Source organism: Miniopterus schreibersii, assembly GCF_964146895.1.
Source record: "Miniopterus schreibersii genome assembly, chromosome: 16".
Taxonomy (NCBI): Eukaryota; Metazoa; Chordata; class Mammalia; order Chiroptera; family Miniopteridae; genus Miniopterus; species Miniopterus schreibersii.
This window is the reverse complement of record NC_138116.1, coordinates 821420-846419: the sequence shown is the minus strand read 5'-3', so window position 1 is coordinate 846419 and position 25000 is coordinate 821420. Positions and strand designations below refer to the sequence as shown.

At 63.7% G+C, this 25000-nt stretch overlaps 2 protein-coding genes across 3 annotated transcripts; one reads left to right on the top strand and one right to left on the bottom strand.

The window, feature by feature from the left end:
• Window positions 1-2801: 2801 nt before the first annotated feature.
• Window positions 2802-5552, bottom strand: ACTG1 (actin gamma 1). Its single transcript, XM_081162755.1, has 5 exons — window positions 5468-5552; window positions 4737-5105; window positions 4014-4452; window positions 3750-3931; window positions 2802-3662 (listed from the first exon to the last, which is right to left on the bottom strand). The coding sequence occupies exons 2-5, from the start codon at window positions 5097-5099 to the stop codon at window positions 3519-3521; spliced, it is 1128 nt and encodes a 375-aa protein (XP_081018881.1). The 5' UTR covers window positions 5100-5105; window positions 5468-5552; the 3' UTR covers window positions 2802-3518.
• Window positions 5553-18135: 12583 nt separating this feature from the next.
• Window positions 18136-24955, top strand: FSCN2 (fascin actin-bundling protein 2, retinal; the record flags this gene model as incomplete). 2 transcript variants are annotated; one of them, XM_081161476.1, is made up of 5 exons in its annotated part: window positions 18136-19500; window positions 23040-23196; window positions 23843-23964; window positions 24335-24502; window positions 24663-24955. In XM_081161476.1, 5 exons carry the CDS (start codon window positions 18675-18677, stop codon window positions 24866-24868), a joined length of 1479 nt encoding a protein of 492 aa, XP_081017602.1. In that variant the 3' UTR covers window positions 24869-24955. The 2 variants fall into 2 exon arrangements, with proteins under 2 accessions (XP_081017602.1, XP_081017603.1); XM_081161477.1 differs by having other exon boundaries at window positions 18675-19500; window positions 23843-23988; window positions 24287-24502.
• Between the last annotated feature and the right edge of the window lie 45 nt (window positions 24956-25000).

Sequence of the window (25000 nt, the reverse complement as noted above, 5' to 3'; positions counted from 1 at the left end):
AAACTCCGCAGCTAAACCCTGTTAAATGAGACTGAAGGCACCCAGGAGGTAAGGAACAAGATCTTACCCACCGCTCAGTTTTTCCAGATCGCACTGCAGATGCCAGTACAAGACAAAAATAATAAAGTAAATCATTTACTATTCACAGGATATGATTGTGTATATAAAACACCTGCTTCTAGAAACTCTACAGTGGAGACACCTGGGAAACACACCTCAACCAGGTGACCAAGGTCACGTCACCATGACTCACGTTGAGGGCACGACCCTTGACATGACCGATGAGAAGGGCACTTTGCCTCCCTGGTCTTCCTCCCCCAACCCCGGGAGGCCAGATTAATAACCAAAGAAACGTCATACAAACCCCAACAGAGGGACAGTCTGCAAAATCCCTGCCCAGCACTCAGCACCCAAAACGAGGAACATCTGAGAGGCAGCCACAGCCCAGAGGAGCCTGCAGAGTCCGCTAAATGTCCTGTTAATTCTGGAGCAGTTTAAAAACTAAGGAAACAAAGTGTGGGATTTGGTTAATAACAATGTATCCATATTGGCTCAGGAACTGTAACAAACGCACCGCACTCTGTAAGATGTCAGTGAGGCCCTGGAGCCCGTTTACCGGGACTCTGTGCACTGCCTTTGCAACTTTTCCCGACATGGAAAACTGTTCTAAGAGAAGATCAAAAAGAGAAAAAAGGAAGGTGGGGGGAGGGGGGGGAAAGAAAAATATAGAAAGATATGTTAACTTGAGAGAACACAGAATATTCAATATGATGTGTCTTTTCTTTCTGAAACAAGGGAAATGAAGGCTGTGACCACAGGCCCACAGGCTTTACCTGAGTGGCCAAATGTCCTACCTTTGCCATCAGACATAATGTGTTGTTTTTGTTCTGAAATACGTTATTGATTTTAGAGAGAGAGGAAGGGAGAGGGAGAGATAAAAACATTGATCAGCCGCCCCCCCCCAGGCCCCCTACTGGGATCTCTAACCAGGAGAGGGACCTGGAAGCCACAGTCTCTGTCACTGGACACCAGCCTCTCCAGGGTGAATCCTTGAACTCCCTCCCTGAAATGGTCTGTGCTCTACAAAAACAGGCCACTGGGGATGAGGGGGCCTTGAACTTGAAACTGCATCAAATAAACACGATGTCCACCTCTTTCCTGGGCACGTGGACTGAGTATTGCAGGGGTTACCGGCTGTCCCCTGGGCGGGTGGACAGGCTCCTGCCACGCTGAACCTGTCCTTCCCTCATTCCCACCATCAGGACAGCCAGTGGCCCTGGGGGAGGGGAGCCTTTCAGAGGTACACTGAGACCCCAGAATCCAAGACACTTCCCTGCAGAGGCACCACTTCCAGAAGCTTCCACGGACTAAGCTGAGCGGTATTTGCAACACTGTCAGCCTTTGAGATTTCATCTTCTGTAAGTTGTCTGCTTTTCTGTCACTTGGCCAGTTTCCTGTTTCTTGATATCTGGCTCTTCGCCCAGTCTGGGGACTCGTCCCCTCTCCCACTGTGAGGATGTCCGCCCCAAGTGAGTCCGGTCTGCGGACTGTCGGTGCCGCACTTCCTTGCAGGGAGTCCTTTTCTCTTCCCAGGAGTGGACAAAACAAGTCACGTCTTGCTTTGGCTTGAGCTAGTTGTTTCAAAATCATGGCTGCTCTGGTTGGTCTTTTTTATCTAAAGTCCCATCTCCTTTGTCAAAGCTCAGCATTTCTGAGTGCTCAGTGCTGAGCTGCTGGGACAGGCGAGGTTTCCAGCAGGGCCTGTGGCCAGGTTCACGTCACACCCTCCAGGGGTCACTGCAGGGGCCTCCCTCTGGCAGCGAAGCCTCTTTGGCGGCCTGCAGGCCCAGCAAGGTGCCGCGCCCTGGAACAGTGCCCACTTCCGCACCACATTCCTTCACTGTGTGGGCAGTGATTGGGTTTGACATCAGCTTACTGTCCCAAGAGTGTCACACAAAAGGCCAGTGTCTTCTTACTACCCATGGGAGTGGGGGGAGGGTTGATGTGTGACCCCTACCGTGTGTGAGCAGGGTGCAAGGGCCTTGCTGAATCCCAAGGTCCCTGTGGACACATTGCTGTCCCATTTGCAGTAGGGACACACCCACCAGCCCAAACACCAGGAAGGGTGGAGTGGGACAGGATCCCTCAGCCAGCTGCCACACCAGCCACCTCCCTCCCCTAGCAAAACATCCACCAGTCCAGTCTCCCGTCTCTTGCACCCGCTCTGCTGCTAGTGATTTTCAGAGCGGAAAGCTGTCCAAGGCAAAAGGGAACTGCAGGGTCAGTTCCTGTGAGGTGACAGGAAGAGCAGGGTGGGGGCCTGGGCTCAGCAGGGTCCCCTGTCTGCTGAAAGGACTCCACATACCACCTTCAGCCACATGCTCCTGTGCTCCTTGCTCCAACTCCAAAGCCCCCTCAACCAGGTACAGGTGCAGCTATAAACCACCAACCCCACTGGTGACATGTCCCCCCAACCTTGGCCACCTCAATATGAAATCCCCATTTATTCTTCCAAATCCTGAAGCTTTTCAACCTAGGGAAGTGATCTTACCTCCCTGACCCAACCTGCAAACTGTTTGAAAACTCAAAATAGCTGTGACTCCAGAGCCTGTAGCCACACCCACAGTGACATTCAATTGTCATCCCTTTTGTCCTGACACACTCCCAAAGACCCGGCCCCACACTGGACCTGACGGCAGAACCTGTGCATTCCCCACGTTGATGTTCCCAAGGTAGCAACAAACTTAATTGTGCCAAACTGTCCCCCAACCCACCTCTCCCCCAAAAACAGCAGCCAGGTGTTTACTGCAGCACTTTTATTTTCCTTACAATGACGTGTTGCTGGGGCCTAATGTTCTCACATGACAGTAGAAAACCAAAATTTGTCATCTCTTAAAAGAATTGAGAATCGCGTACAAAAACCTTACATAAATTAAAAGGATGAATAAATTTACAGGTGGAAATGCAAACCGTTTTCCAACTCAAGGCAAGTAACCACCCAGGTGTTCTGGCAGGAAACATCAGCTAAGAAAGGAACAGGGGTCCCAACGCGCGGATCCTCCCAACCCCGTCAGACTGGCAGGACAGAGATGACAACGGTTCAGGGCTCGTGCCAGCCTCTAGAGAAATCCTGGAATAGGCGGTTCCCGCACGTTAATACCCTGCACACATCAGGGACCCATGGTCTCGTTGACTCATCAGGCCACTGGATTTCTCTTGCAGAAGTATGTTCCCGTGTCAGCCACCAAGCGACCGGCAGCACGTACAGGGGTTTAAATCAAAGATATGCACAGGGTATTAAAGGTGTACCAAGGAACAGGTAACTCGAATACAAGGTCAGAGTCAGCAACCAGGCCTGCAGTCCAGTGCTGACATCAGATACAAGCTTCAAGGACAATTTCTTTTCGAAGGCTTATTCCAGTTTCACGAGGCCAGCATGAGGTGTGTACATTTGCCAGGGCAAACTTAAGACTTCATCAACTCATGCAGCAAATGCTACGCATCTGCCCGCAGTCCATTTAGAAGCATTTGCGGTGGACGATGGAGGGGCCCGACTCGTCGTATTCCTGCTTGCTGATCCACATCTGCTGGAAGGTGGACAGCGAGGCCAGGATGGAGCCGCCGATCCACACCGAGTACTTGCGCTCAGGCGGGGCGATGATCTGAAAGACAGGAGCGCGGCTTCAGCTTGGGCCACCCTCCCCCGGCGAGCCCCGCCCCGCCCGCCGCGCCCACAGCGCTCGGCTCACCTTGATCTTCATGGTGCTGGGCGCCAGGGCTGTGATCTCCTTCTGCATCCTGTCGGCAATGCCCGGGTACATGGTGGTCCCGCCCGACAGCACCGTGTTGGCGTAGAGGTCCTTCCGGATGTCCACGTCGCACTTCATGATGGAGTTGAAGGTGGTCTCGTGGATGCCGCACGACTCCATTCCTAAGAGACAAAGCGCTCGCTCAGCTCGCGGCTCCCCCTGCAGGCCGAGGGCGGCGCGGCTCGCGGCCCGGCCCGCACCTACCGAGGAAGGAGGGCTGGAAGAGCGCCTCGGGGCAGCGGAACCGCTCGTTGCCGATGGTGATCACCTGCCCGTCGGGCAGCTCGTAGCTCTTCTCCAGCGAGGACGACGACGCGGCCGTGGCCATCTCCTGCTCGAAGTCCAGGGCGACGTAGCACAGCTTCTCCTTGATGTCGCGCACGATCTCCCGCTCGGCCGTGGTGGTGAAGCTGTAGCCGCGCTCCGTGAGGATCTTCATGAGGTAGTCGGTCAGGTCCCGGCCAGCCAGGTCCAGACGCAGGATGGCGTGGGGGAGGGCGTAGCCCTCGTAGATGGGCACAGTGTGGGTGACCCCGTCCCCAGAGTCCATGACAATGCCAGTGGTGCGGCCGGAGGCGTACAGGGACAGCACCGCCTGGATGGCCACGTACATGGCCGGCGTGTTGAAGGTCTCGAACATGATCTGGACAAGAGGCAACGGAGCTCCCCTTAGCGGAGAGCAGGAACACCCAGGGCCACCCCATGCTCACGCCCCGCATGCCAGCATGCCACCAATGTGATGTGTGGAGAAAGAAAAGACAGCAGGCAAAACACAACGAGAAACCTTGAGACTTCAGGGAGGAAATGCCAGGAGAGGAACAGAACCCTGGAAATAGTGAGAGAAATACTTGAATTTCAGAAAATAAAGCTGAACAGAAAATGACTTGTGAAACGGCTGCGAGGGCGGACGCGTCCGGCGGCACTTACCTGAGTCATCTTCTCACGGTTGGCCTTGGGGTTCAGGGGGGCCTCGGTCAGCAGCACCGGGTGCTCCTCGGGGGCCACGCGCAGCTCGTTGTAGAAGGTGTGGTGCCAGATCTTCTCCATGTCGTCCCAGTTGGTGACGATGCCGTGCTCGATGGGGTACTTCAGGGTCAGGATGCCGCGCTTGCTCTGGGCCTCGTCGCCCACGTAGGAGTCCTTCTGCCCCATGCCCACCATGACGCCCTGGTGCCGGGGGCGCCCGACGATGGACGGGAACACGGCGCGGGGGGCGTCGTCCCCGGCAAAGCCCGCTTTGCACATGCCGGAGCCATTGTCGATGACCAGCGCGGCGATCTCCTCTTCCATGGCGAGCTGCGTGGGGACGCGACCGGCTTAGACGGGCCCGGGGCCCAGAGCCGGCCTCCAGGGAGGGTCCCGCCGCCCCGACCCCACCCCGCCGGCCGCAGGAGTAACCGCCTGGAACCCCGCCGGCCGCTCCCCTAACGCCCCCCACGCTCCTCCGCGGCGGCGCGGCCGGGGCTCGTCGCACTGCGGCCGGCCCCGCCCTGCCTCCCCTCCCCCACGGGCGGCACCGGCCCGGGCCCAGCCAGCCACCCGCCGGCCGCCCTTTGTTCCCGGGGACGGCGCGCCGGGGCTCCCGGGCGGGGAGCGGCCTGCGGGGAGCGGCGCGGGGGCCCGGAGCGCGACCGGGGCGCGCAGGGCGAGCCGTTTACCTGCGAGAGTGGCGGCGGCGGGGCGCAGAGGAGCGGAGCGCGGAGCGGCGAGAGGACGGAGAGAGCTGGCCGGCGGCGGAGAGTGAGACCGACCGCGGCCTCCCCCGCCGCTATTTAAGCGGAGCGGGGCGCGCGCGCGGGGCGGCGGCGCGCGCGGCCCCAGAACATGTCCATATATGGCGATCTTTCCGAACGCCGGGCGCCCATTGGCCCGTCCGGCTGGGGCACGTGGGGCCCCGCTCGGGCCCCGCCCCCCGCCTGCACCGCCCCCAACGGCCCCGCCCGCGCCCGCCGGGCTCCGGGGACCCGGCGCCCGAGACCCCGCGCTGCCCGCACGGGTGGGGCCGGCGGGAGCCCCCGGGGGTTGCGAGAGGGGCGAGGGGAGGATCCCGCGGGGCCCACCGGCCGGCTCCGCCCCGGGACTGCCGCGCGTCGTGGGGGAGGGCCCGGCTGCACCCCGAAACTGCCTGGCCCGGGGCTGGGTCGCGCCCCAAGTCGGGGTGTGTCACCGCGGCCCGGCCCCCCGAGGGGCTTCGGTCCCCGCGCGAGCGCCCCCTGCGAGCGTCCTCCCCGCGCTTCGCAGAGCGCTGGGCCCGAAGGCGGCTCCCGGGGCCGGGCCGGAGGAGGGGGGCTCCCTGCAGGCCGCCCTGGCGGCACCGTGGCCCCGCCGCCCGGGGCACCTCGGGGACCCGTGACCTCGCCCGGGCACGGTCGGAACAAGTCGCCGGACCCACGGGGCGGCTACGGCCGCGCAGGCTCCTCCGCCCGAGGAGGGGGCGCCCTGCGCAGGGTCCCCGGCGGTGCTCGGTGCAGACAGGCCCGGCTCTTCCCACTCGCGACACATCCTGTTCTCGAAACCGCAGCCCTGATTGTCCCCAATCGCGGCTCCACTCCGGATTTGGGGTCACCCCCCCATCCGCTAGGGAGGGAGTGGGGCTTTGTTTCCTTTTAGGCGCCTGCGGGCATGATAGGGGCAGGCGGGGGGGCGCCTGGGCTGCCCGCTCGGCCGGCGGCACCCCCTCCTGTGCTGGCCCGGGGGGGCCGGCCGGGGTGGTTTCCGCGCCCCCGCCTCCGCCGGGCCGGCTGCGCGGCGGGTCCTCCCCGGCCCGGGCCCGCCGCACCTGCCGCCGCCGGGCTTTGGCTTTGCCCCGAGGGGGGCGGGCGCGGGGCTTCCTTCAGGCTCATTTGTAACTTTTGGAGCCGCTCCGTGTGAACGCCCGAGGGGGCGCGAGGAGAGCGCCTGGGGGGCAGCAGTTGCTGGGGCAGAGGGAGGCCGGATTGTCCTGGACACTCAGCTTGACCGGGGCAGGTGTCCGAGGGTGGGGGCCCCAAGAACCCCGTAAGGTCAGCTGGTGACCACGTCTCGGGGTGAGGGCGCTGAGGCTCGCCACCGAGGCCCAGCTGGCTCACCAACGCCCCAGGCCTCGCAGGGTGCGGGCCCGGCTGCCACCACCTGCCCCACCCGCGAGATAACCCGGGGCCGGGCCCCCGCGGCGCCCACCCTCCCTGGCGCCCGGGGTGGGGGAGGGAGGCGGGGCGTCTCCGAGGCCTCCGCGCCCCGTCTGCCCACCGCACATTCCACCCGGGCCCCTGGCCCTCGGGGTGGGGGCGCCTGCCCCCCACTCAGTCCCTCCGGCCCTCCTTTGTCTGGCGCGTGCGCCGGGAGGAGTGGCTGCCCGGCTGCTGCCGGGGACAGACGGACGGAGCGGAGGCTCGGGGACCTCTGTCCCCGCCCCCCCCTTTCTTCCCCACCTTGCGCGCCGGGTGCACGGCCCGAGTCGCGGGGAAAGCGGGGCGGGAGCGAGCCTCTCGGGGCTCCCCCGCGGTCGGCCGCCAGCCCCCGACCCGCAGGCTGGGGTGCGGGGGGGCACTTCCCTCGACGCGGCTGTGTCGCCGCGGGGCGCGGCGGGGGGGTCAAGGTGCGGCCGCAGGTGCGCGGGCGGGGCGCGGGGGCGCGCGGTGCGGCCATATTTGGCGATTTCGGCGCCGCCCGGGAAACCGCGTCCCGGGCAGCCCCGTCCCCGCCCGCCGCCGGCCCTGAGTCACCGGCCGGGCGGGGGGCGGAAGTAACGGACGGGGGGCGCGGGGCGCGCTCCTCGCCTTATTTAGTCAAGGAGGCCGCCGATTGGCCGGCGGAACAAAGGGGCGGCGGCGGGGCGGCCGCGCGGCTCCGAGGGGCGGGCGGGCCCGCGGCCGCCCGGGTCCCACCCCGCGCGCGCTCCTCGGGGCGGCCCCGCGGCCCCGGCCGGGCCGGGAGGGGCGTCCGTGACCCCGGAGGCCTGGTGCCCGCCGCCGGGGAAGCACCAGCCGGACGCGGGGGACGCGGGAGCACCGCGTTCTGCACCCAGGCGTTTCTGTTTTGCAGCCGGGCAGCGCGAGACCTCGCCCAAGGTCACCGAAGGGCTGTGCTCTCGGCAGCGCCAGCACCGTCCCCTCGCCTCCCGGAGCAGGACCGGCCGGTCGTGCCCGGGGAGGGGCCCGTGCGGATGCTGCAGCCCCGGCTCCGAGCTCCGGGGGCCCTGGGGAGCGGGGAGAGTCAGCAGTTCCCTCCCGCGCCGGGGAGGGTGTGTCCTTCCCGTCTGGAGGGCGGATGCTGGGGCTCAGAGAAGTGATTTTTTTTCTAGCTCAGCGCCGGCTTTGGTGGATTTGCTGTGATCTTGGTGGGTCTCATTTACTCTTCCATCCACCTAATGGCTGAGAAACCTGCAGAGCAGGGAGGTGGTGCCCCTTGCAAGGGAGTGTGGCTGGGCCGAGACCCCCCCCCAGGCCTGCCTCCAGGTCCTGGGCTCTGCCTGGCAACCCCAGCTCAGGGCCCTTCCCTTTCCTCCTCCCTCTGACACCCACATCGCCTGTCATCTCCCTGCTCCAGCCTCCAGGGACACTCTCCAGGATCTGGGTCACCTCTGCACCTCATAGCATGGCCCGAAGCCCACCTTTACACACCCCACCCTCCAGACCCCCCTGTCCCCCTCCCACCTCTAGCCGCTTCCCAACAAGCTGGACACTGGTCAGGCAGACAGGGTAGGGAACTTAGTGAGTCCCCGCTCCTGGCCTTTGCCTCTACTGTTCTACCTGCCAGAAATGCCTTTCCTTCCCTCCTGGGGTGGATTCTGTCTCAGAAAACAGGACGGGGGTGGAAGAACAGGTGAAGTCTGGAGTTTAACTAACGCTAGACACCGAGGTCAATCTCAGTGTGACAACTGTGCAGGGCCTGTACGGTGTTGATTGGGGGAGACGGTGTAGAGCCTACAGGAACGCTCACACTGTCTTTGCAAATCGTAAGTCTAAAATCGTAACAAAAACTATTCCATAAAGTACAAGGAAAACCGAAGTTCCCCTGCCCTCAGCTCGCTGTCTTGTTCTCCCTGGCCCTTGGACAGATCAAATATCACCTAAAGCCCACTCCAGGGGCAGTCCCTGGACTGGCTCTGGAACCACTGAGGGCTGCGCTGGTGTCAAGGCCAGGTCACCCCCCCCCCCGCCCCTCCCGCTTGGCTTGCCTGCCTCTATTTCAGGTCAAGGGACAAGGTCAGGGCCACTCACTTCTGTCTCTGGTGTGGTGCCCAGTGGGGACTTGTTTTCCAGCAATGCTCAGACTGAGGCCCGGGAAGTCCCACTGTCCAGGGGCTCAGCCTTCACAGGGACAGTTGTTTCCTCACTATGGTGAGGTGAGTCCATGTGCCTATTGCTGCTATTTGTCCTGTGCCATGTGTTGTCCAGTCCTCACTGCCCGAGAACACACCAGATCCATGCCACTTCACAACAGGGAAACAGGCTCTCAGTGTGTACCCCCTCATGGAGTTTGGGGGTCAGGTCAGGTGCACAGAGACATCCAAGTCCAGGGTCCCTGGAGTCAACCTGAGGTTCCCTGTTCCCCGACTGGGCAGCAGGAACCAGGGAGGACCCTGGAAGAGCACTGGGCTGGGAATCAGGACCCCGAACCCCCTGTGACTTAGCTCTGTGAGGGGAACATGGCCCATCTGAGGCTCTGAGGCTGGTGCCCCGCTACACTGGATGACGGGTCTGGGGACAGGAGGCCACTGGGTGGCCCAGCAAACCTTCCCTCCCAGGCCTCACCACTGAGGTTTTCCAGGCCTCCAGCCTTGCTGTCCCCAAGTGTCCAATTTTGGTGAAGATTCTGAAGTGTTCACTCAGCCCATGTGTCAGACCCCAGCTTCCTGGGAGCAGGGCCTGCCTCGGGGCAGCAGATCCTCAGATTCTTCAGGACACTCCCTCAGGCCACACCTCCCTGGACTCCAGACAGGTGACAGCCACTGTCTGGAGGGTGACCTTTTGTTTCCCCTGCCCTTGGTAGTTCTTACTGGCAGTGAGCCACATCATGGTCCTGTGCCTCCACACGTGGCCAAAGCCAGAAACCAGGGTGCCCACAGCACACCTGGCACATTCCTGACCTACCATGGTGTCCACTTGTCTACCCACCTCCAGCTTCCCCACAATTAATGTTGCAAACCAGGTCACTGCTCCTTGTGCCACCTACTGCCTCAGATGGAACCTGAGCCCCTAATCCTGGGGCTGTAGGGTCTCAACATGACCCTCCACCCCTTCAACTACAGCACCTGTGGCTCATTGCCCTCCAGCCCCCGGCTACCACCTGGCTGTTCCTCTGCCCAGAAGTCATTCCTGTTGACTGCCTCCTTCATGAAGGATTCCAGACCGTCCTCTGGCCTTGGGTCAAGTCCCCACCACCCACCTGAATATTGTCTGTCTCCGACCTCCCCAGAGCACTAGGTCATCCAGCTTATGGTGAAGCAGGTGTCCCTGGAACAGGGCCTGGCCCCGAGATGCCTGCAGAAAGCTAGGATGGAGGCAGGAGTGGAGAGGGAGGGGCCTGCACTGAGAGGCAGAGGCAGAACTGGGACAGGTGAGAGGCAGAGGAGCTGTCACCCCAATATGTGAAGGGGGCTATGGCCCTGTGGCAGAGGGGAAAGGGAGCATGACTGCCCCCAGGGACCCTCTCTTCACCCAGCTGGTAGGTTTTTCAGGGTTGGACAGGTGGGTCCTTGAGGCGACACATAGAAGGTGCACAGGTAACCCAGCCTGCGCCTCCCACTGGCGCCGTGCTGTGCGGAGTGCACCTAGCCAGCCGAGCTTTCCCGAGCTAGACTAGGTCTGAGGCCTGTAGTCGGGGTTCCCACTTTGGGGACACCAGGGCCACGCTGAGGGCCGGGAGGTGGGTCAGGCTGGGATATGGGCAGGAGGCCGCTTCTCTGGACCCTGCCACTGTCCCCAGGGTGGGCAGAGAGGAGGGAGGTGGGGTTCTGAGCACTCATTCTGGCCTCAGCGGCCCCTCCTTTCCCTGCACAGACCACCCGGGGAAGGTGCCCTGGGCAGGGAGGAGGGGGTCCCTGGGGGTGGGAGTGGTTGGTCCGGCTGGCCCAGCCCCAGCAGGTGGGGGAGTGTACTGCTCCCCCGAGCCTGCCAGGTCCAGCACCCAGCAGAGACACCCCCACTGGGCGCTCGCTTCCCGGCCGGCCCAGGGCAGCACCTCCTAATTTGGTCCGGGAACGGTGCCGGCCATACATCCCGTGGCGCTCCTACTGGCGCCTGGCCCGGCCCCACCCCGGGGAACCTGGTCCCAGCACCGGCTTTTCCTGCACCCTTTGGGGACTGCGCCGATGTCCCTGGGGGAAAAGGGGTCCCGAGAGACGGGGTGGGCCCAGGCAGGAAAACCAGCAGGCAGCGAAAACTGGGTCCGGAGCCCTGGGACGCCCTGCCCGCCCGACCCACAAGGCGGCCCTGTCCCCCGCGGCCATTCTGCTTCCCGAGGGTGAGCTGGTTTCAGACCTGGAGCCAGAGCCCCCTCCCCTCCACCGCCCCGACCACCCCTCCTTTGCCCCACCGGGGTATGGCCAGGGTAGGGAACCCGGAGCCCTGGGGACAGGGGAGGTGGGCGCAGTGCCTGCACTCAGCACCCACCTCTCCAGGCCGGCACCGCGGCCTCTACCCCCAGGCAGGGAACTTAGAGGCCTGGGCCAGGAGGTGGCGCCCTGGCGGGCCTGGCTGCGCCCAGCGCCCAAAGCCTGGCGCCCAGCGCCCAGCCAGCCGGTGTCATTCCCGGGTGGGCCGCCAGGTGGGTCCCGCTCTCACCGGGGCCGCCCGGGGAGTCCCGGGGTGCCGGCCTGCCCCGCCCCCCACCCCAAGCCCGCAGGCCCTCCCTGGGTCTGGGGAGGTGCCCGGTGCCGCCAGCCTCCGATGAGTCACCGCCCCCCAAGGGTGACGCAGAGCCGGCTGGGAGTGGCCGGTGACCTCAGGCTGTGCTGACGCAGGGAGAGAAGGTGGGATCCGGGTCAGCCCGCACTCAGGGCCACGGAACCGGGAAGGGCCAGCCCACCCCAAAGCATGGAGCACCTGCTGTGCAGGGCGGACAGCACCCACAGAGGGCCCCCAAAGCTAGGGCTGCTCCTAGACCTGGTGTGTGTCTGTGGGATACCTGGAAGCGCCCCAGTAGAGAATCAATTCAGAGAGAAAGGGAGGGAGGCTCAGAGAGGCTGAGGCTGGCTCCAGGTCACACAGCAGGAGAGGTGGAGCCAGAAGAGGAGGGGTGGGACCCTGAGCGCCACCCCACCCCACTGGGCACACCCTGCTGTCTGTGAGATGCCAGCCTCGGGTCCACCAGGGTTACACCAGGGTAGTGGGGAGCTATGGAAGGCCCTAGGGTGGGTGGGGGGAGGAGCAGAGGGCGGAAGCCCCAGGGAGTCCTGAAGGTGGAGCCCGGAGGGGTGGAGAGAGCCAGGTGGGGTCAGGTCATTTCTGAGGAAGGACAGAAGACGCCCATGGGCAGGTGGCCAGGGCAGCACCTCCACCTCCCTGGGTGACAGGTGAGTCCGTCTCCACCTGTTGGTCCACCGGGGACTGTGGGAGTGGATCACCCCAGGGAGCCAGCCCCCAGGAGCAGCCCCCACCCACAGGCACCAGGAGCCTGAGGTTAGCTGTGTGAGCCCCTCCTGCCAGCCCCCACAGCGCCCCCCACTGTGCTGGCTGAGCTTGGAGGGCCACGCAGCTGGGCAAGGGCAGGCCTGGGGCCCCTCAGGAGGATTTTGAGTTTCAGATCCACACTGGCCTGTATTCCACCCTTCAGGGAGGGAGGGAGGTTCACGTAGAAATGTTCCCTGGGGCTTTGAAGGCTTGGCTGCCTGGCTCTTGCTTGTAGTGTGGCTCTCGGGAGATGGCTGTCATTCGAGTCCTGATCCAAAGTCTGTGATTGTTTGGGCGTCTCCAGCAGCACCTAGGATTGTCCCTTCGCTCCTGTGGGTCTGACATTTCCGGTGCACCCTCCTCGGAGAAGCTTGTCATCCTTGCCTTGGCCCCCGGCTGCTCAGATCCTTCGGTTCTTGGGAATTTTATTATTTCTTTCCTGCTTTTTTTTCCTGTTCTGTTCTTTGGGGGGGGGGTCTATTAATGGGGTGTCATAGCTACTAGATGAATCCATTAACATTTTAATTTTTCTTCTATTTGTCAATGTTTTGCTTTATTAACTTTCTGGGTTTTTTGTGGGTTTTTTTACTTCTTTTGACCCTGCAGTGGGGTTTTTTTATTCCAGTTATTATAGCTTTTAACTTCTTTGTTTTGAGAAAATTTCAGACTTACTAAATTGCTGCCACTGCCACATTTGCCTTCCCTTTCTCTCTCTTCACTCCTGAGCCACTTGGGCGTGTGTCTCAGGCACACTGACCTAGGCCCCTTATTTCAGTGTTTTTCCTAAGAACAGACATTATCTTTTATGTGACCACAGTACAGTGACCAAACTCAGGCACTTTAACATCAATGACACCTTCCATCTAAACTACAGTCCACATTTCCATGATGACAGTTGTCCTCGCAGCATTTTCCCGCCCTAATCCAGGATTCTGCTCCATGCTCAGTTGTCATAAACCATCACATATTTAATCCCCAAAGCCTCGCCCCTGTTCTCTGTACATCTACAGCGTCACCGACAGGTAAGGAGGTTTTTATGAGAACAGACCAGCACTAAAGCCTCGAGCTGAGTGGGGTGGCACCGTCCCCACGGGAGCCACTAGGCAAAGGACAGTGACCACGTGCAGAGCCTGAGTCACTGTAGGGAGGGCGAGGGGGATGGCCCAGAAGTCAGAAATGGAGTCAGCTCCTTTTCGGGTCCCCAGCAAGGTTTCTGGCACACAGTAGGTACTTAATCAGTGCCCATGATTGCTCGGTGTCAGGGCTCTGAATCTTTCACAAGGGCTGAGCCTCTGCAGATAGATGTGGCATTGTGCAGCCTGTGTGTGCATGTGTGTGCAGGCATGACTGGGCATGTGTGTGTGTTTTCCTGTGAAGGTGCACATGGGTGGGGGCGGGGCAGAGGCTGCCGTGGTCACCTGTGGAGCTGTGAGCTCGTGACAGATGTTGACACATTGTGGCCTCATACCTGTGTGTCTGGAAACCCAGGTGGGCAGTAAGTAGCTCTCTGTTTTCTTGGAGTTGGCCTGGTTCTCACTCTGAGCCCCATGCAGCCAGGGGCTCACTCTGATATATTCTTGTGAATGCTCCCCTCTTGTCCTAAGTATGTGCAAAGGTCCTGGGGTTTGGGTGTTGAACAGCTGCCCAACGTTCACGGGGCATCCTGGGTTGCTCAGATGTCTTCGGTCCTCTCCTTGTGGTCCTTTGAGGACTTTTGGCCTCGTTGAGGCCCAGAGGCCTTAGGTCTCTCCCTCCCCTCCCCTCCTAGACACAGCTCTGCCTCTTACGGTTTTACAAGAAACAAAGGCCAGGAGACTGCCCCAGCTTTCTACCCTGACAGCCCCAAGCTGGCCTCCCAGTCCAGCCAGCAGCTCTGTGCTTGAAGGGGGGGGTGGCACCAGGAAGGACAGGGGCCACAAAACCAGTATTTCAAGGGGCTGCCCCTCCAAGTCCAGGGGAAGGGGTGGTAGATAGGGGCCCTGCGGTAGGGTGGGGGGAGGGTGGCCATGAGCAGAGGGGGCATAGGGTGGGGGAGGGGTGGGTCTTGGGGGGGGTGGATTCTCACGAGAGCAGGCGGGAGGGGCAGGCTGGGCACCCCCAGGTGTGAGCACGGCGCAGTTGAGCGCGGAGCCCCCCCACACTGCTCGTTCAGGACCTCCCCATCCCCCGAGGGGCGCTGTCACACTAAACTGCCTGCCGGCTGCAGTAAACCAACCCCCGGGCCAGGCGGAGTAAGAGAAGCGCGGCCCCTCCCGCCATGTAAGTGGAACTGAGCAGCGGCAGGGAACTCGGGCATGAAAAAATCATGAGGTAACCAAGCCGGGGCCTGTGCTCAGGAGCAACGTGGGAGGCAGGGCCCTGGGCGCCAGCCGGCTTGGACCTCAGGAACAGGCCGTGGGCCCAGCATCCAGGAAATCAGGGCCTGGGCTGTGCCCACCAGTGCCCAGGCCAGCAGGGGGGCCCTTGCATCGTGGGGCAGAGGCCCAACAGGGGGTTGGCAAGGGTGGCCTGACCATGGAGGGGCAGAGCGCCAAGGCAGGGTGGGACCCAAATGCTTCAAGAGCAGCAGGTGGCCAGGCCTGGGGCTGAGGGTCTCTGGGAAGCGGGTGTGTTGGGATTATGCAGCTGGTGACACCCGGAGCAGGGGGTCACGACCTGGGTCTGGGAAAGGTGTGACCTGTGGAGGTCCCTCAGCCAATGGGCTGCCTGGGCCTCTGTCCTAGGCCCTTTCCCAGTTTCCAGGGCTCCAGGCCAGTCCAGTTGGGAGCCCCCCCCCAGCCTGCACACACACAGGGCCTGTGCCAGCTCACACCACCAGCATCAGCGTTGCCTGGGCACCCAGCCTAGCTCACGCGCCGGTCGCCATGGCAGCAAGCTGCATGCTGGCAGGAGCCCAGGCTGGCACTAGTGTCCAGGGCCGGTGGTCTAGATTTGCCAAGGCAGGGGTCCTTTCTCTGGTAGCCCCAGAGGGTCCTGCCTGGGTGGAGGGAGAGGGGAACCAGTCAAGAGGCCAGGCCTGCCCATCCCCCAGCATCCCTGGAAAGTAGTAGTTCTCTGAGCGCTCCAGGATGAACGCCAGTGGCCGAGGGGCCCTTGAAACAGACCTCTCTGCTCCTTGCCCCAGCTGGACACTCCCTAAGAGGGGCAGGAGCCAAGGACCAGCCCAGTCTTGTCTGCTGGGGGCTTCCAACAGCTGAAGGGACCCCCTCAGCTGTGGCCAGGAGGGACCCTCTGGCTGTGTCCACAGGTGGTCACTCCATGAGATAGGGCGCCGGGGTGCTGCTCACTCAAGTGGCCCCTTGGTGTCCATCAGGAAAAGGCGCCCCTCACGATGCCTTTAAGATGGTGCATTGGGTGGCCTAACGTCTGGTCCAGCAGTCAAGGGTGGCAGCCCAGGGCAGTGGGCACACACTAGGTACAGGTCCTGGCTCTGGGAGGGGCTGTGTCAAGTTTAGAGGTGACCGGGGGTGGATGAATGGGACTCCCAGAGCGGCAGGCTGGACAGGGCACAGTGGCAGGCACGTTCGTGTTCCTGAATGAGTGGCTGTGTGGACACCTGGGGCAGGGCCTAGGGTTTCGCGGGGTTCCACGAGGGTGGTAAGAGGGGCGGAGCGCCCAGCCCACCCGGGCTCTGGGGAGCAGTGCATACCTGGGGTGGGGGCCCTGAAGTAGACTCCCTAGTGGGGTACACAGCCTGATCTCCCGCTGGGCAGCCAGGAGTGGGCCGGATAGGGGTCTGGGGAGCATCTCCAGGGCCCGGGGGGTCGGCAGATGGCTGCAGCTCACTCTGCCCATCCCTGTCCATGTGTACTTTCACTCACATTCACACGTGCACACACCCACGCACAGAGCTCAGCCCGTTACATAAGAACCCCCACGTCAGACATTCACGGGGACCTAAGTACCTACTATGTCCCAGAACCTTGGGGGAGGGGTCCCAGAAAGAAACCATGACCCTAGCAAGCAGCTGGGCAGGGGACTCGGGTCCTGAGGGACAGGCAGGGACGGGGGAGGCCTGTGCAAACTACTTTCCTCCGAGGAAGCCTGGCCCGGGAGGCCCACCTCTGAGGCCCCCTAGGGCCCGAAAGGCAGCCCCAGGCAGTCCACCCACCTCCACCCGGGACCGTGGGGCCCCAGAATTGGGAGACCACAGCCGCTTTGGCTCTGACGCTGAGAGGCTGCCTGAGCCAGGCCTACTTAGTGCCTGGCGGCTGGACTTCCTCCACGGGGCACGTGATGCCGCGAGCACCCTGCCAGCACCAGTCAGCACTAATGAGGCTGTCACGCTCCTGAGACGCCCGGCTCCGTGCGGGAAGGCGGGCGGGGGGCTCAGGGTGCAGATGGGGGGGGCATGGGTGCAGTGCCCCTCGGGCCCCCCATGCACAGATGAACTGAGGTTCAGGCTCACCGTGGCTTTTACCCACAACCCAGGGATGCTTCTCACATGGAGGCCTGGGCTGGGTCCCATGGTCTCCTCCGTGTCTGACGCGCTGGGCTTGGTCACTGCCAGGGGCTGGGAGGGTAGAGGAAGGACTCCTGGCCTTGTGTCCATTCCTGACTGTGGCCCCCCGTGCCCCCTGCCCACCCCCTGGGCTCACACATGCTCAGCCAAGTCCATTTCAATCGGCTGGAACCCCACAGCACCGGGCCCTCACGGTCTCGAGAGGGATGCAGGGGCTCGCCTCGGCCTCAGGGCCCACGAGGATGGAGCGAGGCTCTGGAGGCTGTGGCTGGAAGTGCCCGTGGCCCCAGGTCCTGGTCCTCAGGGAGCCCTGAGGGTCACTCGCTGTGACGAGAAAGGGGACACTGACGCTGGCCCAGGCCCAGGCCAGGCAGCTATAGTTTCACTACTTGGCTTCCAGCCCTTGAGGCAGGTGCAGGAGACAGACAGGCATGGCCAGGCCAAGCAGGCCGCTGCAGGTCCCTAAAGACGGCCCCCTGGGACTCAGCAGGAAGGGGGTGCAGGGGAGCCCCGGCAGCCGGGACTGGGAGGTGCCGGGTTTGGCAGTGGCCAGCTCCCGGCCTCTCCTAGCTGGCCTCATCCCTACATGGCCCCCTGGACCCGGCCCCATAAAGACCTCACAGTCTCTCTGGCAATGTGGACGGCAGTTCAGGGGTTCCCAAGGCCACCCAACAACGCTGGCCTGACCGGAGCTGTCCCATGGAGGAGGGAGAAGTCTCGGGCCCCATGAGGTGCTCAGGGTGCAGAGGTCAGCTTGGAGCTGGGCCCTCTCACCTGGGTCCTTCCTGCCGCCTCCCCCTGCAGCCCCGATGACTTTGTCTGCTCCATGCTCACGTTCTCACGTCACCCTCCCCGTCCAACCTGTTAGCAGGTGTCACCGTCTCCATCACACAGCTGCCATCGTGGCCCGAAGCAGGGGCCCTCTCCCCGGGGCCCGGCCCAGTGGGGACAGGGTAAGCCGCCGCCTCTCCATAATGCCTGCACCCTAGCTGGGTGCCGCGGGTGCCGGGACAGGGTGCCCAGCGGCTCACTGGCACCGACACCCCCACCTGCCACTGTCCCAGCCCCGACCACCCTTGGGGAAGCATCAGGCCCAGGGCTTCTGACTGTGGCCAAGGGACAGCCTAGGGGGGCGCATGGCGCAGGCTGCAGGCTGCCGGGTGGGGGGCCTTGCCCTGCTCCTGGCAGCAGGAATCAGAGAAGCGGTAACTGGATCTGGCCGAGGCTCGGGCGGCTGCCGAGGGTGGAGGGCTGTGATCGGGTTGCGGCTGCGCTGTGTTTTCCACCAGGCGGCTTTTTCTACGTCGGGAAAGAGCTGGGCTGGGCTGGGCGTCCGTGCAGTGGGTCTGGGGGCCTGAGGTTGGGGCAAGAAGGAGAGAGGCCAAGAGGTGCCGGGACCACGAGGCGGGACGCAGGGCCCGAGCCCGGGCCCCAGCAGCCACTGGGGAGGACGAGAGGGCGGTCAGGCCTGCGGCCGGGGCACCCTCCATCGCCGAGGGCCGGCTCTGGCCCCCTGCAGTCCAGGAGTGGCTGAAATCCAAGCTGGGGTAACGACAGGCAGCCTCTGTCCCTAAGCCGGCCCAGCTCTGATCCGCCTCCCACCCGCCCTCTGCTGCCCGCTGGTCATGTAAGAGCTGCCCGGGCCTCCAGCCACTGGTTAGAGGAGGCGTCCAAGCAGGCAACGGGTCCATGACGCTGGCGGGACCTGGGGGCCACCGGCCAGCCCAGATGAGCTGGATCCCTGGGGACCATCCGGGGCCGTGAGCGCACAGAGGGAGCTTCCCAGGCCCCTGCCGGGCTGCCCCCAGGATGCCCACCAACGGCCTGCACCAGGTGCTGAAGATCCAGTTCGGCCTGGTCAACGACACCGACCGCTACCTGACGGCTGAGAGCTTCGGCTTCAAGGTCAACGCCTCGGCGCCCAGCCTCAAGAGGAAGCAGATGTGGGTGCTGGAGCCCGACCCCGGCCGGGGCACGGCCGTGCTGTTCCGCAGCAGCCACCTGGGCCGCTACCTGTCGGCCGAGGAGGACGGGCGGGTGGCCTGCGAGGCGGAGCAGCCGGGCCCCGACTGCCGCTTCCTGGTCCTGCCGCAGCCCGACGGGCGCTGGGTGCTGCAGTCGGAGCCCCACGGCCGCTTCTTCGGGGGCACCGAGGACCGGCTGTCCTGCTTCGCCACGGCCATCTCCCCGGCCGAGCTGTGGACGGTGCACCTGGCCATCCACCCGCAGGCCCACCTGCTGAGCGTGAGCCGGCGGCGCTACGCCCACCTGTGCCCGCAGGAGGACGAGATCGCCACCGACAGCAACGCGCCGTGGGGCGTGGACGCCCTCATCACCCTCATCTTCCAGAACCGCCAGTACTGCCTCCGGTCCTGCGACAGCCGCTATCTGCGCAACGACGGCCGGCTGGTCCGGGAGCCCGAGGCCCGTGCCCGCTACACGCTGGAGTTCAAGGCGGGCAAGCTGGCCTTCAAGGACTGCGACGGCCGCTACCTGGCGCCCGTGGGGCCCACCGGCACGCTCCGGGCTGGGCGCAACACGCGGCCCGGCAAAGACGAGCTGTTCGACCTGGAGGAGAGCCACCCGCAGGTGGTGCTGGTGGCCGCCAACCACCGCTACGTGTCCGTGCGGCAAGGTGAGCGGGGGCGGCCTCCACGTGGGGGCTGCGGGGGGAGTGGCCGCGGGTCCCAGGGGTGAAGACGTGGGGGGGGTGCAGGGCGCAGATGGCGGGGCCGTGGGCCATCAGTGGGGTCAGAAGGAAGAAGCTTTGTCTTGGGACAGCTGGGCGGCTGCCTAAAGCCTCATGGGCAGTGCCCAGGGGGGGTAAGCAAGGGCCCCCTCCTCCCACCCCTTCTCTCTCACCACCCACCCCACTTTGAGCTTTAAAGGAAATTAGAGAGGGTGTGAAGACCAGGGCAAGGAGCCAGCAGAGCAGCGGTCCCCACACCCCCATGTGGCTGACCAGCGGGTCTTCATCCAGCCCCAGGAGTGGGGTGCGGAAGGGCCTTAGGGTCCCCCCAGCCTGGGGGATGCAGGGAGCAGATGGCCCCTCCAGGGCCTGTGGTCCTCGGTGGGAAGGCTCGGTCTCAGCCTGGCCCCCCTGCCTCCTGGATCATTGGTCCCCTGCCTCATGTGACCGGTGGGCCCTTCCACATGCAGTCACACGCCTGTGGGATGGACACCGGCAGTTCCTACTACCCCTTGAGGAAGCTGAGGCCCCAGAGTGGCCTCACACTGCTAGTGGCCACCCCTGGCCCAGGCCAGCAGTCTCAGCTGCCTCCCACTTGGGCTCCTGGCTCTGCGCACCCAGGAGTGGCCAGGCACACCCTGACCTGGCACAGTGCCGCCCTTGTCGGGATGGCAGAGGCCCAGTCCTGAGCACCTGGGAGGGGTGCCCCACTATGGCTGCAGGGGCCCCTGCCTGTAGTCAGGGTCCTCAAGGCCAGTCCAGCACAGGGAAGGCATCCCACAAACACCCCCTGAGCACTTGTCCCGATGGGTGGCCGGGTCCTGGGGTTCGACGGAGGATGAACAGCCTGGCCCTTCCCACCACAGGCCCTGTGGTCCAGCTACACCAGCTTCTGGCCTGGGCCAAGGCCCGTAGGCTCGGTTCATCAGTGACACGTGGGCACAGTGTGGAAAAGCTGCCTGCGTGAGTCACAGGAGAGGCTGCACACAGTGACCTGCACGTGCTGAGCTTGTGGGCCAGGCTCGCGGTGGCATGGGAGCTGGTGGGGCGGTGGTGATGGTGGTTAGCGAGGTGGTGTTAACGATATTGGTATTGACGGTGGTGATGGTGATGGTGTTGGTAGTGATGGTGCTGGTGTTGATGTTGGTAGTGATGGTGCTGGTGTTGATGTTGGTGGTGATGGTGCTGGTGTTGATGTTGGTGGTGATGGTGCTGGTGTTGATGTTGGTGGTGATGGTGCTGGTGTTGATGTTGGTGGTATTATGTTGGCACTGGTGTTGTTTTGGAGATGGTGGTGGTGGTGGTGGTGAGGGAAAGGGCCGTATGGACCATTTTTCACCCACTGGCCCACCCTGGATCTGACCGCATACCTCTGATGGGGGAACCCCCCATTAACGACCAGACCCACCTCCCGCTGTAGAAGTGGAGGTACCTACATTTGCCTCCCCACTTCCCTTGCAATAAGCCTGACTGCATACGGCCTGGCCCCCAAGATGTCCGTATGTTGACGTGGCAACCAGGGTGTGAGGAAGCAGGACGTGGCATCTCAGCCCCGGGAGGGTGCCCCTAGGTTGGAGGCAGCTGGAGCAGCGGGTTCTGCAGAGTAGCGGGGCCTGGATCTTGGCCACCTTCCTGCTAGGTAGCCCCTGAACCCGACTCCGTCCCCCAGGAGCTGCGTGAGCCCCCGTCTGGCCCGTTTTCTCCTGATACCTTTGGCTGCCGCCAGCCTTCGTGGCTACTGTCCACAGCCGTCAGCGTTTGCTGCTGCGAGTAACAGGAAAAGCAGTGCAAACTGGCAAACCCACAAGGACGTCGATTCTCTCTCATAAAGGGGCGTCTGGAGGCACGGGGTGGGGGCGTCCCAGGCAGGGCACTGTTGCCAGCTCAGTGGCATTACCAAAGTCTCCTCAAGGAGCCAGCCACTTGCCCGGGACAGCTCTGACCTCAGGCTGGTGCCCTTATGGTCACAAGGCGGTTGCTGCTTTCCAGGCCTCACATCTAGACAGGACAGTCCAGAGGAGGGGCCCAGCTCCTCTCCTGTCTTCCCAGGAGTGAGGCAAGTTCTCCCGTAAATCTCCTCAGACCCCCACTTGGTGCTCACACACCCACTGCTCAGCCAGTCCCTCCGGGGCAGCGGGTGGGGTGTGTGCTCTCCGCCAGCACCGACCAGGGCTCCTGGTGCTCTTCCACCTCGAGGTCAGGGCCCCAGCAGGTGACTGTGAGATGGAGGCCCTGGGACGCACCCTGTCTGCAGGGGTGTGTGGGGACACGCTGTGGGGAGGGGTGGCAGAGGCGTGAGCCCATCCTCGGCGCCCACCCCATAGCCTTGCCCCTCCAGCAGCACCTGTGGGACCGTTCCCACACCCCTCAGGTCTGCTTCAGTGTCACCTTCCCCCGGAGGCCAGCCCAGCCCAGGCCCACAGCGGTCACGGGCACTGGACACCCCATGTTGTTGTTGGTCACTCCCCGCAGAGGGGAGGACTATTTTCCGTGTTGTCACTGACTGCGAGCCCAGAGCAGAGGGCGCTCTCTTAGTTCAGTGTTGCTGACAGACGCAAGGTGGGGACGGCCATGAAAAACGCCAGCCACCTTCTACTCTGAGCAGTGACCTAAGTGAGAGGGGAGGCCCCGCCTGGGGCTGCGGAGGGAGGGAGGCCCAGGCCTCTGCAGTGCAGGCCCTGCCCGGGGCCCAGCCTTCTTTCTCAGGGTCAGGGTGGGACAGGATCTGGCCCCGACCCTCAGGCTCTGATGGGGATCGGCTGTCACCCCTCCTACTCCCCCAGCTGGACATACTGGAGCCCAAGTGGGGGGCTCTGTGACCTGCCACACCACTCAGACTGGCCAGTTGTCACAGAAACAGAAACTTGGTTTATGGATACTGGGATGGCCCCAGTGCCCGCCTGCTGCCCCCCACCTGAGCATGGGTACCCCCCCGTCCCTGGCCCAGGAACCCCAGGCAGTCCCTGGGGTAGCCTTGTCCTCTCCTAGGACTCCTAGGATACCCCACTCGTGAGTGGGAGGCTGGGGAGCTGAGATGGGTTCAGCCCCTGCCCAGTGCCCTGGAGTGAACCCTAGGCCTTGGCTGTGTCCTGGGCCTTGGCACTGGGAAGCACAGGGACCCCACTATGCCCACGCAGCCGCTCAGGAGTGAATTATAAATAGAGGCCAGTGTAAGTGCTGGGCCCAGAGCAGGGGAAGCAGATTACCTGCTGATTAGCGAGGCCGCGGATTTGCTGGCACGGAAGGGCCTGGCTCCCGGGCTGCGGTCGGAGCTGGGCCTTAGGGAGCAGTGTGTGGGGCTCCACGTGCCCACGTGGCCCTGGGGCAGAGCTCCCGGAACCTCTGAGAAGTGCCTTTTGAATCCTCTCAGGTTCTAGGTGAGCCTCCTCTGACTTCGGGGTTGCCCCAAGAGCATGCTTCCCCACCCGTCTGCTCCCCACCCACTCAGGGAGAGGCGTGAGGGGCTTCCCATCTCCTCCCTCCAGGGGTCAACGTCTCAGCCAACCAAGACGAAGAGCTGGATCATGAGACCTTCCTGATGCAAATTGACCGGGAGACAAAGAAGTGCACCTTCTATTCCAGCACTGGGGGCTACTGGACCCTGGTCACCCACGGGGGCATCCAGGCCACAGCCACACAAGTGTGAGTGTGCCATCCCCGTGTCCACCACCTTCTCTTCCACTTCCATCACCACCACCATCACCTCCATCACCACCACCATCACCTCCATCACCACCACCATCACCTCCATCACCACCATCACCTCCATCACCACCACCACCACCTCCATCACCACCATCACCTCCATCACCACCACCTCCATCACCACCACCATCACCTCCATCATCATCACCTCCATCACCACTATCTCCACCGCAAGGATATTGTAGCAGCCCAGCCAGGGAAGAATGCCTACTGGGGTGGGCACAAATCTTTTTTTAAAAAAAAAATATTTTTTATTGATTTTTAGAGAGAGGGAGAGATAGAAACATGGATGAGAAACATCCATCGGCTGCCTCCTGCACGCCCCCTACTGGGGATGGAGCCTGCAACCCGGGCCTGGGCCCTGACTGGGAATCCAACCTTGACCTCCTGGTTCATAGGTCAATGCTCAACCACTGAACCACATGAGCAGGGCGAGGTGGGGACAGTTCTTAATGGTGGTGGGCGCGTCAGTGGAAGGCAGGTGCCTGCCCCTCCCCCTGGGGGTGGTACTGGACCTGAGGGGGTTGGGGAGCCCTGAGCCCCAGTCCGGCTGCTCTGAAGGGACCCTGCCCTGCCCCCTCAGCTCGGCCAGCACCATGTTTGAGATGGAGTGGCGGGGCCGGCGGGTGGCCCTCAAAGCCAGTAACGGGCGCTACGTGTGCATGAAGAAAAACGGGCAGCTGGCGGCCATCAGCGACTTCGTGGGTAAGCACTCCGGGCATGCCTGGGGTGACGGGCTGGGCCCTCTGCCCAGGGACAGCGCCTGCTGAGCCCGGGTCCCCCGAGAGCTGGCCTCTCCCCTGCCCCTCCCCGCGGACTGGGTGCTGTCCCTGGCACTAGCCACACCTGCTGGCCCAGAGCACTGCCGCTGACGTCGGGGCAGGTGGGCCCCAGAGCGCCCCTGTCCCCACTGCACCTCAGGGAGGCCCTGGCTAAGGTCAGGTCATGAGGTCACCACGGGAACAGCAACGGCACATGTGGCCCAGGGGCCTGAAGCCCAAGCCTGCTGGGGGCGCTTTCTGGGGAGCCCGTTGCACCCCACGGGCGGCTAGGCCAGGGACGGCTCCCCCCGCAGGCCAGGACGAGGAGTTCACCCTCAAGCTCATCAACCGGCCCATCCTGGTGCTGCGCGGCCTGGACGGCTTCGTGTGCCACCGCCGGGGCTCCAACCAGCTGGACACCAACCGCTCGGTCTACGACGTCTTCCACCTGAGCTTCAGCGACGGCGCCTATCAGATCCGAGGTGCCGGGGCGCGCGGGGCGGGGAGCCGGGGCGCGCGGGGCGGGGAGCCGGGGCGCGCGGGGCGGGGAGCGGGGCCGCACGGGGCGGGGCGCACGGGGCGCGAGGCGGGGCGCGGGGCGCGCGGGGCCCAGGGCGCCCCCCGACGGCTGCTCCCCCGCAGGCCGCGGCGGCGGGTTCTGGCACACGGGCAGCCACGGCAGCGTGCGCAGCGACGGCGAGCGCGCCGAGGATTTCCTCTTCGAGTTCCGCGAGCGCGGCCGCCTGGCCATCCGCGCGCGCAGCGGCAAGTACCTGCGCGGCGGCGCCTCGGGGCTGCTGCGCGCCGACGGGGACGCGCCGGCCGGGGTCGCGCTCTGGGAGTACTGAGCGCGCGGCGCGCTGTCCCCATTAAAGTGTCTGTCTCAGCGGCTGGTGGCTCGGTGGCCGCTGCTCGGGGTGGGCGCACAGGGTCTGCGCCGGGGCCCTCGGCTCTGCGGGGCGCGGGCGGGCTGCGCCCGG